At 40.8% G+C, this 12,012-nt stretch overlaps 1 protein-coding gene and 1 pseudogene across 1 annotated transcript; one reads left to right on the top strand and one right to left on the bottom strand.

Moving 5' to 3' along the window:
• Nucleotides 1-924, top strand: LOC148010571 (uncharacterized). The gene has a single exon (XM_087671551.1). The coding sequence runs from the start codon at nt 1-3 to the stop codon at nt 922-924; it is 924 nt and encodes a 307-aa protein (XP_087527677.1).
• Nucleotides 925-5,623: 4,699 nt separating this feature from the next.
• On the bottom strand, nt 5,624-8,345 carry LOC148010570 (G-type lectin S-receptor-like serine/threonine-protein kinase At1g34300; annotated as a pseudogene).
• Nucleotides 8,346-12,012: the final 3,667 nt, after the last annotated feature.

The following is a 12,012-nucleotide window of genomic DNA, read 5'->3' as shown; positions in this document are numbered from 1 at the left end:
ATGGATGCTCATATTAATGCCAATAATCTTGCAAATAAAGATTATGTCACTCAAATGCAGTATTACGCTTTTCGACTTCAGATTCGAGATGATACTAATGCATGTCTTTTGCGTGGTGGTCGCTTGCTACAACAATACATTGTTGATGCTTATTGTAGCATTGAACAATGTAGATTGGCTTGGTGTCGTCGTAATCAAGCAACATTGCGAGTTGAAATGTATAGGGGATTGGCTGATATGGTCAATGGTTCAGATGCAGTTGATATTAATATCGTTGGGATTGGTGTGGGCAAGAGAATAGTATTGCCATCTAGCTTTACAGGTGGACCAAGATTCATGTATCAATTATATCAAGATGCTATGGCAATTGTGCGTAGCAAAGGCAAACCTGATTTGTTTATCACCATGACATGTAATCCTAAGTGGTCTGAAATTATAGATGCTTTGTTGCCTGGTCAAACTACACATGATCGACCACATTTAACTGCTAGAGTTTTTCATTTGAAACATAAGGACATGATGCAGTCAATAGTGAAAAAGGAGTTGTTTGGTAAAGTTGCTGGATATGTGTCCGCCGTCATAGAATTCCAAAAGAGAGGCTTGCCTCATTCACATACGCTCTTGATATTAGAACCATGCTTTAAGCCACTAGAAGCACATCATTATGATAGACTGGTGTGCGTTGAGCTACCTGATAAGGAAAGGTTTTCAGATTTGTATCGAATTATTACTAAATGTAACATACATGGTCCGTGTGGCGAGTTCAATCCAAAAAGTGCTTGCATGGTGGACGGAAAGTGTATAAAGGATTATCCAAAAAAGTTTATACATACAACTACAGTTGATAAAATTGGTTATCCTTTATACAAACGTCGAGAGGATGGAAGGACTCATAATGCTAATGGTAACCTCTTGGATAACTGATGGATAGTGCCTTACAATCCTTATTTGAGTTCCAAGTATAGTGCTCACATAAATGTTGAGGTTTGCTCGACAATTACAGCTATCAAAATATTTGTATAAATATGTATATAAGGGCCATGATCGAGCAACCATTCAGTTTACAAGTACGCCTGGTTCCAGATCCAATGATATTGACACAAAAAGTATTGATACACAAAATATTGATGAGATTGAGAGGTACTTAGATGCACGATATATTTCAGCTTCTGAAGCATGTTGGTGAATATTTGAAATCAAACTTCATGATGAGAAACCTGATATTCAACGATTGCAAATACATTTACCTGGAGAGAATATTATTTTCTTTCATGACTCTGATAACATTTGTGATGTGGTGCAAAATGAAAATACTCAAAAAACAACTCTCACAGAATGGTTTACATGCAATCGTTTGCACCCTAACGCTAATACAATTCTCTATCAAGACTTTCCAATGTTTTGGGTTTGGAATGCACACAAAAAAATGTGGACAAAGAGAAAGCAAGGAAACACATGTGGTTGAATATACTTTGTTTCACCAACGTGTGGATAAAAATACTATTTGCGCCTACTACTCACTGTATGCAAGGGGTACACATCCTTTGAGGCATTGCGTACGGTTGATAATGTGGTATATTCAACTTTTAAGGAGGCTTGCATTGCAAAAGGAATGTTGGAAACAGATGATGAATGGCAAATTTGCTTGCATGAAGCTGCATTGATGCAAACCGGTGCTCAATTAAGAAATTTGTTTGCATCCATCTTGGTATTTTGTTTGCCTGTCCAACCTGGGGCTCTATGGGAAGAGTTCTTAGTTCCGCTGAGGATATAAAACATCGACTCTCCTTGCAAAATAGGCGAAATGCTGATATGCAAGATGAGGACAATAATCATGCGTTGATGCACATTCAAAAACTTTTAGATCAACATGAATGCAATTTGGCAGAGTATCATGGATTGCCTAAGGTGACAATGCAAGAGTACACAAATCCTTTGATCCTTGATAAACAACTATATGATAAGATAGAACAAGAGAATACCTTCTTAACAATGTAAGCTATGTTGAATGATGGACAAAGAAATTGTTTTATGGCAATAATGAATGCTATTGATAGTGTTTTGGATAAACCATTTTTCTTAGATGGCCCAGGCGGTTCTGAAAAAACATTCCTATACAAATGTTTGCTTGCAAAGCTTCATAGCCAAGGTCAAATTGCCATAGCTACAACATCCTCTGGTATTGCTGCATTGCTTTTGCCACATGGTCGTACTGCCCATTCAAAGTTCAAAATTCCATTGCAAGTAGATAATAATTCTACATGCAATATACCTATTTAAAGTCATCTTGCAGCACTGTTAAAAGAGGCAAGTCTTATTTTGTGGGATGAAGTTCCTATGTTGCATCATAATACCTTTGAGGCACTAGACAGAACTTTAAAGGATATAATGCAGTGTGATATGCCATTTGGTGGTAAAGTTATTCTACTAGGTGGAGATTTTAGGTAAATATTACTTGTTGTACCAAAGGGTACCCCTGAGGATATTGTCGGTGTTGCTATATGTTGTTCCAATTTGTGGCAATATTTCAATGTTTTGAAACTTACACAGAATATGCGGGCCGCATCAGATCAGGATCAGTTTGTTGCATGGCTGTAAGAGATTGGAGATGGAAAAGATTTGACACATACTAATAATATATTGCAAATTCCACCTGCATTGTTGTTACAGGGAGGATCTATGCAAGACTTGATCAATTTTGTCTATCGAGAAATGAATTGTGTAATTGATTACAAAACGTTCTTTAGTGGATGTGCCATTCTTGCACCTCGAAACAATGATGTGGAAATGATAAACAATCATGCGTTACAGCTGATGCCGAGAGAGGTTAAACAATACTACAGTGCTGATTCTATGGATAGAACTGAGGAGAACTCATTCCTCTATTCTGTGGAATATCTAAATTCCCTTGACCTCGGTGGAGGTATTCCTCCTCATATCTTGCTGCTCAAAGTAAATGCTCCAATAATATTCCTCAGGAACTTGAATCCTTCTAAAGGTTTATGCAATGGTATTAGGCTGGTATGCAAGGCTTTCAATAACAAGGTCATTGATGTAGAGATAATTACAGGGACCAATATTGGTGACAGAGTTTTTATCCCGAGGATAACTTTCATCCCAACTACACTGGAACTTTCTTTCTCAATGAAATGCTTGCAATTCCCAGTCCGTTTGGCGTTTGCAATGACAATCAACAAATCTCAAGGCCAAACATTATCATGTTTGGGGATTTATCTAAAAACCCTAGTCTTTACTCATGGTCAACTCTATGTTGCTTTCTCAAGAGTAAAGTCTCCAGACATATCGAAAGTCTTGATTGATGAGAAAGAGGACATGGTAAATGGTACCATCAATATTGTATATTAAGAAGTTTTACAGAAAGTATTGTAACCTCTATTTTTTCAAAAGTATAATCTTTGTTCTCTCATATTATATTTGCATAATATTTTTATTTCAATATAATCAAAGCCTTTTTTTTCTTATTTGTTCACATATCTACAAAATGTAGTGTTGTACTTTCTTATGCTCTTTTTCAGTAGTGAGTTCTTCGTCGATGAAAAGCAAGTTTGACTTATTTTCTCTGATTTAATACTTTAATGTTTTAATCATATCTCTCATGTATGGATAGATATTTATGATTTTGTATAGAGTTAAACGTATGTTTGTTTTACTATATGAGAATATAGTGTTTAAATTATTTCTACCATAAAAAGTTATTTGAACTTTCTATCATAACTCTAATGTTTTTTTCTCATATTATATTTGCATAATATTTTTGGTGCAATATCATCAAAGTTTATTTATTCTTTTTTTATCATATATTTTCAAGAAATGAACTATTTTACTGTCTCCTGTTTTTTTTAAGTATTAAGGTCTTCAAAGAAAAGTAAGTTCAACTTTTTTCCTTTAACAAAAAATGAAATGTTTTAATCTCTCATGCTCTTTTGAAATATTATATTCATTGAATAAAACCATGTTTGACTTATTTTCTATGAAATTTTGTTTGTATTTATACAAAAGTAAGTTTTGAGAAATTATCATGTATAAAGTTCTTTTATACAATATGCATTACAAACTCTTTTTCTCTTCTAAATTGGTCTTCTAATTTCAATATTGTAAAGTCTTTTTTTTTCATTTTTAAAAATTTCATCAATATTACTAATTTTTATGCTTTCTAAATTTTATTAATAGATGGCCCAATATTATCGTGCCTCTCCTTATCAAATGAGACTTCAAGAAGCATTGCGAACTATTGCTACGGATGATATTATCCATAGAACTTTGGCTAGGGTAATCGAAATATTACCCAATAATGGATTTACTAATGGAAACACTCCTTTATATGTAGAAATTTTATATTTTGGATGGATCCAATGCTACTATGTTGAACAAATAGATGTTGAGTACTTCATATCTCGGTCCCACACTAGACACATACCGAATAATTGGAGTAAATGGGAGTTTCAAGATTTATCATGTTTTGTAACTTTGCATCAATTTCATCCAAATTTCACCGACTGCTCTACTAATGTTAGAGTCAATCATATCACGTCCCCAGATAATATTTACTCACCATTTTCATTAATGTTTTGCTTTATAAATCTAACATTATTATTTCTAAAGATTTTTTTTTCATTTTTAGATGTTGCAGCACAATCTAGGGCGGGGCATGTCACAACTTCGCTCACACATATTCCCCATGCTAGATCCACTATTGATAATTCATCTAAGAAGAGAAAGCTTTCTTTTCGATAGTTGATTTTCAACAATACAACTATCTTTTTGAAAACATTATATACTTTATTTTCCACTTACCTGTTGTTATAGTTGGAATTCTTTTAGTGATATTTAAAAATCACTTTTGCTTCAGTTATCTTTTCCAATTATTATGGTTGGGATAATCAATGTTATTATATTGAATTGTTAGATTTTATAATGAAGTTTAAAAATTGCAAGACTATTTGATTCATTACTAAGTGGAAGAATGTGTGAACAAATTAAAACATTTGTGCTTCACATTTTGGCGCAAAGCGCCGAGAGAAAGTTGGCGCGTAGCGCCGGCCCCGGCACGAAGCACCGGGCTAAGTCTAGGCATGGAGTGCCTAGTATATATCTATAGACTTCTTCTTGCCAATATGAATAGTATATGAACCTTCTATAGTCTATAGCACGAGGGTATGGTTAGGCTAATGCTGGACAGAGACCACAGAAAGCTGATCGAAGGAAAATGCAGAAGGATTACCTTGGAAAGTCTTGCCCCTTATATAGAGCTGCGCAGCTCGAGGAGGAGGGTTGCCAGTCGTGGTCGAAAATGCAAGGGTAGGGTCAAGGCAGTGATCGAGGCGAGGGCTTGGGAAGGCGTAGCTCAAGGAGGGCAGGTCGAGGCGGTGCACAGCTCGAGGAAGGGCAAGTGTCAACGCCCTTTTCGCGGCGAGGGCGGATGCCAGACGCATGGCACCCGCCCTGTGATTCTTTGTGGGGAGGTTGGGGGCTGCCACGTTGCACCTGCCCCCACCTCCCCTTAACTAATAGTAGAGATGAACATAACAAAGCAAGAAAATACCTCAAAGAGATTATACATTGATTAAATAGAAGTTTGTAAAATAGTATTCTTTTAGCTAGAAAGGCAAATTTTAGAAGAGGCGAGACTCTCGAAGGGCAAAGTTTTGAAAAAGCCCTTCCATAAGAAAGGCACTTGCTAACAAGCCTTTAACGTGAAGAAACCTAGGGTACTTGCAAAAATGAACACCGGGACTCTTCAGGCGAGCTATCGTGTGGAGAAGAGGGAGTAGGAGACGTCAATGTCGGAGAAGGTGCTGGCCTCACTCTTTGGAAAGAGAGAGCTTCGTAACAAGGTAGGGTCTGGAGGGTTCTCCACGGCAACGGTAGCTTCGATTAGCCGTACAACCTGCGACATGGGAGGACGCCTGGAAGGCGCAGGGAGCACGCACCACAGGGCAACCTTAAGAAGTCGGAGCTTCTCCTTGTCCTCTTGTTCATTGTCTAACTGCTTGTCGACTAGATGTCGGCCGGCGGAGCTGCTGGTTGCGTGCACGCTACTCGCATTCTCATCTAGCGTCTGAGGACTTGCCGCAATTGGTGTCGATGCTTGCACAGGGAGTAGTGCTCCTGCTAAGACACACCGATATGCCCACTCCAGGAGTGGCAGGTGATCATTGCCAGCAGTGCGCCCGTTCACTAGCTTCAGCAGCAGCATACCGAAGCTGTACACGTCCACTTTGGGGGTTATCTCATCTCTTCTCAGCCACTCCGGCGCCATATAGCCGTACGTACCACACTTGTCGGACGTCGTGATGTGGTTCTCCCGCTGGGGGAAGCGCTTGGCCAGGCCGAAGTCCGCCACCTTGGCGGTGAAGTCGTGGTCCAGCAGCACGTTCTGCGGCTTGATATCGCAGTGAATAATTCGTGGGCTGCAGCCGTCGTGGAGATAGGCGATTCCGTGCGCAGTGCCTAGAGCGATGGAGTAGCGTATGGACCACGGGAGCGGCTGCTGCCCCCGGGCGGCTACATCAGACAGGAAGCCGTCCAATGAGCCCTTCTCCATGTACTCGTAAACCAGGGCTCCACCACCTGTGTAGACGCAGTAACCCAGCAGGCTGACAAGGTTGACATGGTGAATTTTTCCCAGGGTGCTTACTTCTGCTCTAAACTGCTTCTCTCCCTGACTGCCTCGATCACCAGTCCCCTCCATAAATTTCTCCGCTTCTCGACCAGTGGCTGATCCCTTCAGCAATTTCACCGCTACTACAACCGGCGCCCAGAGCTCCTCTTGAGTACTGCGAACCGCCCTCTTCCCGGATCTCAACCACCCTTTGTACACCACCGCAAAACCCCCCTCCCCTAGCCGATGCCTAAAATTGTCCGTCATCTCTACCAGCTCCTGGTGTGTAAACCTCATTGGCCCGGCCCCTGACACCACATCTCTTGTCCAGCTTGCAGATCTGGCCCCGCCATCGCTTCTTCCTCTCAGACAAGATACCAAAGCGCACGCCACAGTCCCCCCCAACCACCACCACCACCACCGCCCCTGCTACTGCTACTCCAACCAGCCACTTTGGGCCGCCCTTGCCACCACCTGACGCTTCGATTGGCGACACAACTTTGATCAAAAGAGTGTAATCATCAGACACCGTAGAATACCCATTCATCAAGTACCCTGTGGTGTTGTTTCCCTTGAGGAAGCACTTGCCACTGGAACTTATGTATACAGCAGCCATACATGCACAATTATTCAAGCACATCGTTTTGCATTGCTCTAAATCTGCATTCATCCCGTTTCTCACAATGTTGTTGTAGCGGTAATCCGTGCTTGAAACCTCCAGAATGGTTGTGTTGTAGCCAATGCTCCCCATCGACCCGCAGCTGGCATTGAAGCTGGTGTTGCTGGCACACCCTTGTAGGTTGTCTCCAGCAACTCTATCATGGTAACCGGGTGGACAGCTGCAGCTCATTGCATCTCCAGCAGTACTGCAGATTCCGAAGGGGCCACACGGGCTGCCCACCTTACATCTAGTGCTGAAAATTAATTCCCATTCCTGTCGCCACGAGCTCACATCGGGTTGCCACCTGTAAACTCGCAAGTTGCCATCATAATCTAAAGCCAGTCTATCTGAAGTAGGAGTTATGTTATTATAACGGTTGCCAATACGGACACCTTCAGAAATACTCATGGTAACTCCAGTAAAGTATAAAAACTCATAGTCTGATGGATCCAGCCCATAGAGCGACAGCATCAAGTACTCGTCGGTGGCGAGGTGGAACTTGCCTACTGCATAAGAAGATTGATTTCTCCTTGACTGCAGCAAGAGCGGCCTATTTCGCACCATTCCATCATCCAACCCCGCCAGCATTAGAGAATCCCTGCGGTCCTCAAAGCTTTGCCATGCCACCTGACTATTATCTTTTAGAAGCCTCAAGTTACCTGTATTTTGGAAATCCGCAGTTGAGCTGCTGGAGTTGCTGGCGCTGCTGCTCCAAACTAGGATCGAGCTAGCGTTGTAGAGCTGGAGGATGCCCGTGCTTGTGAGATTGAACGACGCCCCGTCTTTCACCACGGGATCATCTCCAAAGTCGGCCCACCAAATGGGTGTCTGGTTGGAATCCCCGGAATGCCAGATGGAGAGGAGGTAAGCTGCATCACCAACGTCCTTGAAACCAAAGGTGTAATTCCCTCCCTCGGACAACCAGAAGTCTCCTCTTTGGTGAGGAGTAAAGGAGGCCGATTTGCCTGCGGCATCAACTTGAACTGTTGCAAAGCCGGGGACATAATTAAGGAGAAAACCTGCAATGAAGTATGCGCTAACAACACTCCTGAAAGCGGCCATAAGGCTACTGTGGGAAAGAGTCCAGTGAGAGCAGAACTTGAAATAAACAGGCAAGACTACCTAAAACTTTACAAGGCTGCAATCCTGGAATTTCCCGTGAAATTAGTATGTCCGGACTCCGCTTGCGCTTCTCAAACCGCGTGGTCACGTCACGTGTATAGGACCACGCAGCCCTCAAAGGGCTACCCAACTTTTCATTTACAAGGTCTTCGAGGACATCTCCTTTTTCTTTCAAAGAGTTTGGAAGGGCATATAACTATTTTTCTAAAATTCTTAACTTTCTTTTGAAGGGTAATATATGTATCACCCTTCTCGAGAAGAGCAAAACCCCCTCCTTTTTCTTTCAAAGAGTTTGGAAGGGCATATAACTATTTTTCTAAAATTCTTAACTTTCTTTTGAAGGGTAATATATGTATCACCTTTCTCGAGAAGAGCAAAACCCCCTTGGTCCCCTCAATAGAGTGTTCACCAAAAAGATTTATTATAGCGTATACCACAACCTTTGACTCAAAATTTTCTAAGGATTTTGAACCAAAATTACATGTGTTTCTCATTTTTATAACTAAAAATCTTGTAAAGCTAAGTTTTTCTATAACTAAAAATCTTGTAGGAGCTAAGTATCCGCTTCCATGACTCAAACCACATCATCATCATAACTTGTGTCTTGGCTCGCAACTCGTGAGCCCTTATTTGACTTTAAGCCATGAAACTTCTAATTTAAATTTTAAAAGGTTTTTGAAACTTTTGCAATTCATCAAATTTACATTAAACCTAAGTTTCTCGAGAACACTCCTCGTCAATCATCGCAAGACTCATATAAAGACCTATTCCTACCAACAAACTATATCCCAACTAGTTCATACAACAGTTGGGAGTCCATAAATACTTGCTTCCATGTAAAAAAGAATTTGCTATTTTATAGATAATATTTTCACAGTGTTAAAATTTTTGCTAGAATATAGAAAGATGACATCAAACTTGGGGGTTCACTCTATGTATACCCTCTATATCACGTGCGTTTAAGGTCTATTTAGAAATATCCTTATATGTATTTTTTTGAAAAAAATACTTTTTTTTCTATTTAAAATGTAAATATACACTCTTTTTCTATTCAATATGTAAATCATACTTTATATTGCACCCTTACATATGTAAAGAATTTTAGTGTTTGAAAAGTCACTTATGTATTTATGAGCGACCCTCCTCCCCTTGAGCATCAAATCAACAAAAATTTTGCACGTGTAAGTTGGTGGCAAACCTTTCTAGACCATTACTTCACCCATTACTTGTCAAGATTGTGGGAGAGAAGGAAGGAGTCTCACTTGTAGCTTTCTTGCTTGCACAATGGGGGAATACACACAAAGGTGGAGGCTGAAAACTGTTTTTCTCTTCTTAGTTGTGGAAGCCAAAAGAACTCTCATACAAAGAAATAGAAGAACCCTATATATGGGTCTCAAACCAAAATCAACTAACTAAGGTGGCATACTAACTGAGCCACGAACTAGAGTAGATAAGGATAGCTATCATGTAGCTATTATTCATGGGCGGTGTACCAACCGCGTCTGCAACTGACAAGTCGGTGACATAAATACACAACGGTCACCCTGGCGTATCACGAGTGGAGCTCGATATCTCAACACTCCCCCTCGAGCTCAATCCCAATTCCTGCACACCAAGCAGGTCTCTGAACTTGTGCAGCTTCTCTGCGCCCAATGCCTTCGTAAATATGTCAGCTACATGATCCTCTGTGCTGACATAAACTAGATCAATAAGACCTAGTAAAACCCTCTCCCGCACATAGTGATAATGCACCTCAATGTGCTTTATTCTAGCATGATAGACTGGGTTATTTGCCAAGTGTATACTACTCATGTTGTCACAATAAATGACAACTGGCCCATCTGTAGACTGATGCATATCATAAAGTAGCTTATGCAACCAAGCTACCTCACATGCAGCCATTCCTGCACCCCTGTACTCAGCCTTTGTGCTCGACAAGGCAACTGTAGGCTGTTTCTTGCTGCTCCAAGTGACTGCAGCACTCCCAAAAGAGAACACATATCCACTGGTAGATCGTCTATCAGAAATACTACCAGCCCAATCAGCATCAGTGTATCCATGCAGCTGTATCTGAACCCCAGTCTCATAAAATAGTCCATACTGCAATGTGGACTTCACATACCTGAGTATGCGTCAAGCCGCATCCAAATGCGGTTTCCTTGGAGCCTACATAAACTGACTTACCAATCCAATAGCATAGCTCAAATCTGGCCTGGTAATAGTCATATAAATCAAACTTCCTACTATGCGTCTATACATAGTAGGGTCTTCCAGAAGCTCACCTGCATCTGTGCTCAGCTTCACATTCTGCTCCAAAGGAACTGAAATAGGCTTACAGCCTGTCATCCCATATTTGGACAGCATGTCCAATCCATACTGCCTCTGCAAGAGCTGTATCCCACTTGGTGATCTAATCACCTCAATGCCCAAGAAATAATGCAGCTCTCCCAAATCCTTCATCTCAAACTTCTGCTTCAATAGCATTTTCACATGAAGGATATCTTCATCACTGTCACCTGTCATAATCAAATCATCAACATAAATGACAAGTAGCATAATACCTTTCTCTGTTTTTCTCACATAAAGTGAGAAATCTGCCTTGGAAATTTGAAAGCCAATAGTGACAAGATACTGTCCTATCTTGTCAGACCATGCTCTAGGTGCTTGCTTCAAGCCATACAAGGCTTTCTTCAACCTGCAAACAAACTCAGGATGAACATCATGCACATAACCTGGTGGCTGCTCCATATAGACCTCTTCTTGCAAGTCACCATGCAAGAAGGCATTCTTTATATCCATTTGATGTAAAGACCATTCCTTTGATGCAGCCATAGCAATGACTGCTCTTACGGTTGCCAATCTTGCAACCGAACTGAATGTTTCTTCATAGTCAATGCCATATGTTTGTGCATACCCCTTGACTACTAATCTTGCCTTGTATCTGTTCACAGAACCATCTGCATTGTGCTTCACTTTATAAACCCACTTACAGGCAATTGCATTCTTACCTTTAGGCAAATGTACCAATTCCCATGTAGCATTTGCTTCCAAGGCATCCATTTCTTCATCCATGGCTTTCTCCCATTTTTCTTTTCCCATGGCTTGCTCAAAAGAAGTGGGTTCTGGTTCATGTATCACTTTGACCATATATGCATAGTGAATGGTTGTAAATCCATCATATTTCAGCCTATCCACAGGATACCTAACTCTGGTTGACCTGCGCAAAGTAGGTTCACTCCCAGGTGCTCTCAAAACATCCCTGGTCTTCCTTACTCCAGGTGTAACAATAGAAGGAATACCCAACTCATCATCAATGCTCTGTTCCGAGCCACTGGATTCACCATCCACATAAGAGTGACCTGTCCATGGTGAAGAATGTGAACCACTGCTAGAGGATGCTCTAGGTCCACTAATATTTTGTGACTGCTGTTGTGAATTCTGTGCATCATTACCATTTTGTGCATCTACATCATCAATCACATTTACTGGTTTATACTAGCTACTCATCTCATAAAAAACAACATCTCTGCTCACTGTAAACTTACGAGTAGAAGGGTTATAGCATCTATACCCTTTTTGCTGCAGAAAGTAACCAATAAAGATGCAC

The sequence above is a fragment of the Lygodium microphyllum genome, chromosome 29, assembly GCF_053477565.2.
Source record: "Lygodium microphyllum isolate KBCC chromosome 29, Lygodium_microphyllum_v1.1.10, whole genome shotgun sequence".
In the NCBI taxonomy this organism is placed as follows: domain Eukaryota; kingdom Viridiplantae; phylum Streptophyta; class Polypodiopsida; order Schizaeales; family Lygodiaceae; genus Lygodium; species Lygodium microphyllum.
The sequence above is the reverse complement of the archived record's forward strand: the minus strand, read 5'-3'. Positions and strand labels throughout refer to the sequence as shown.

Excerpts from the sequence above, each read along its gene's own strand:
- LOC148010571 (XM_087671551.1), top strand. The coding sequence starts at position 1 with ATGGATGCTCATATTAATGCCAATAATCTTGCAAATAAAGATTATGTC.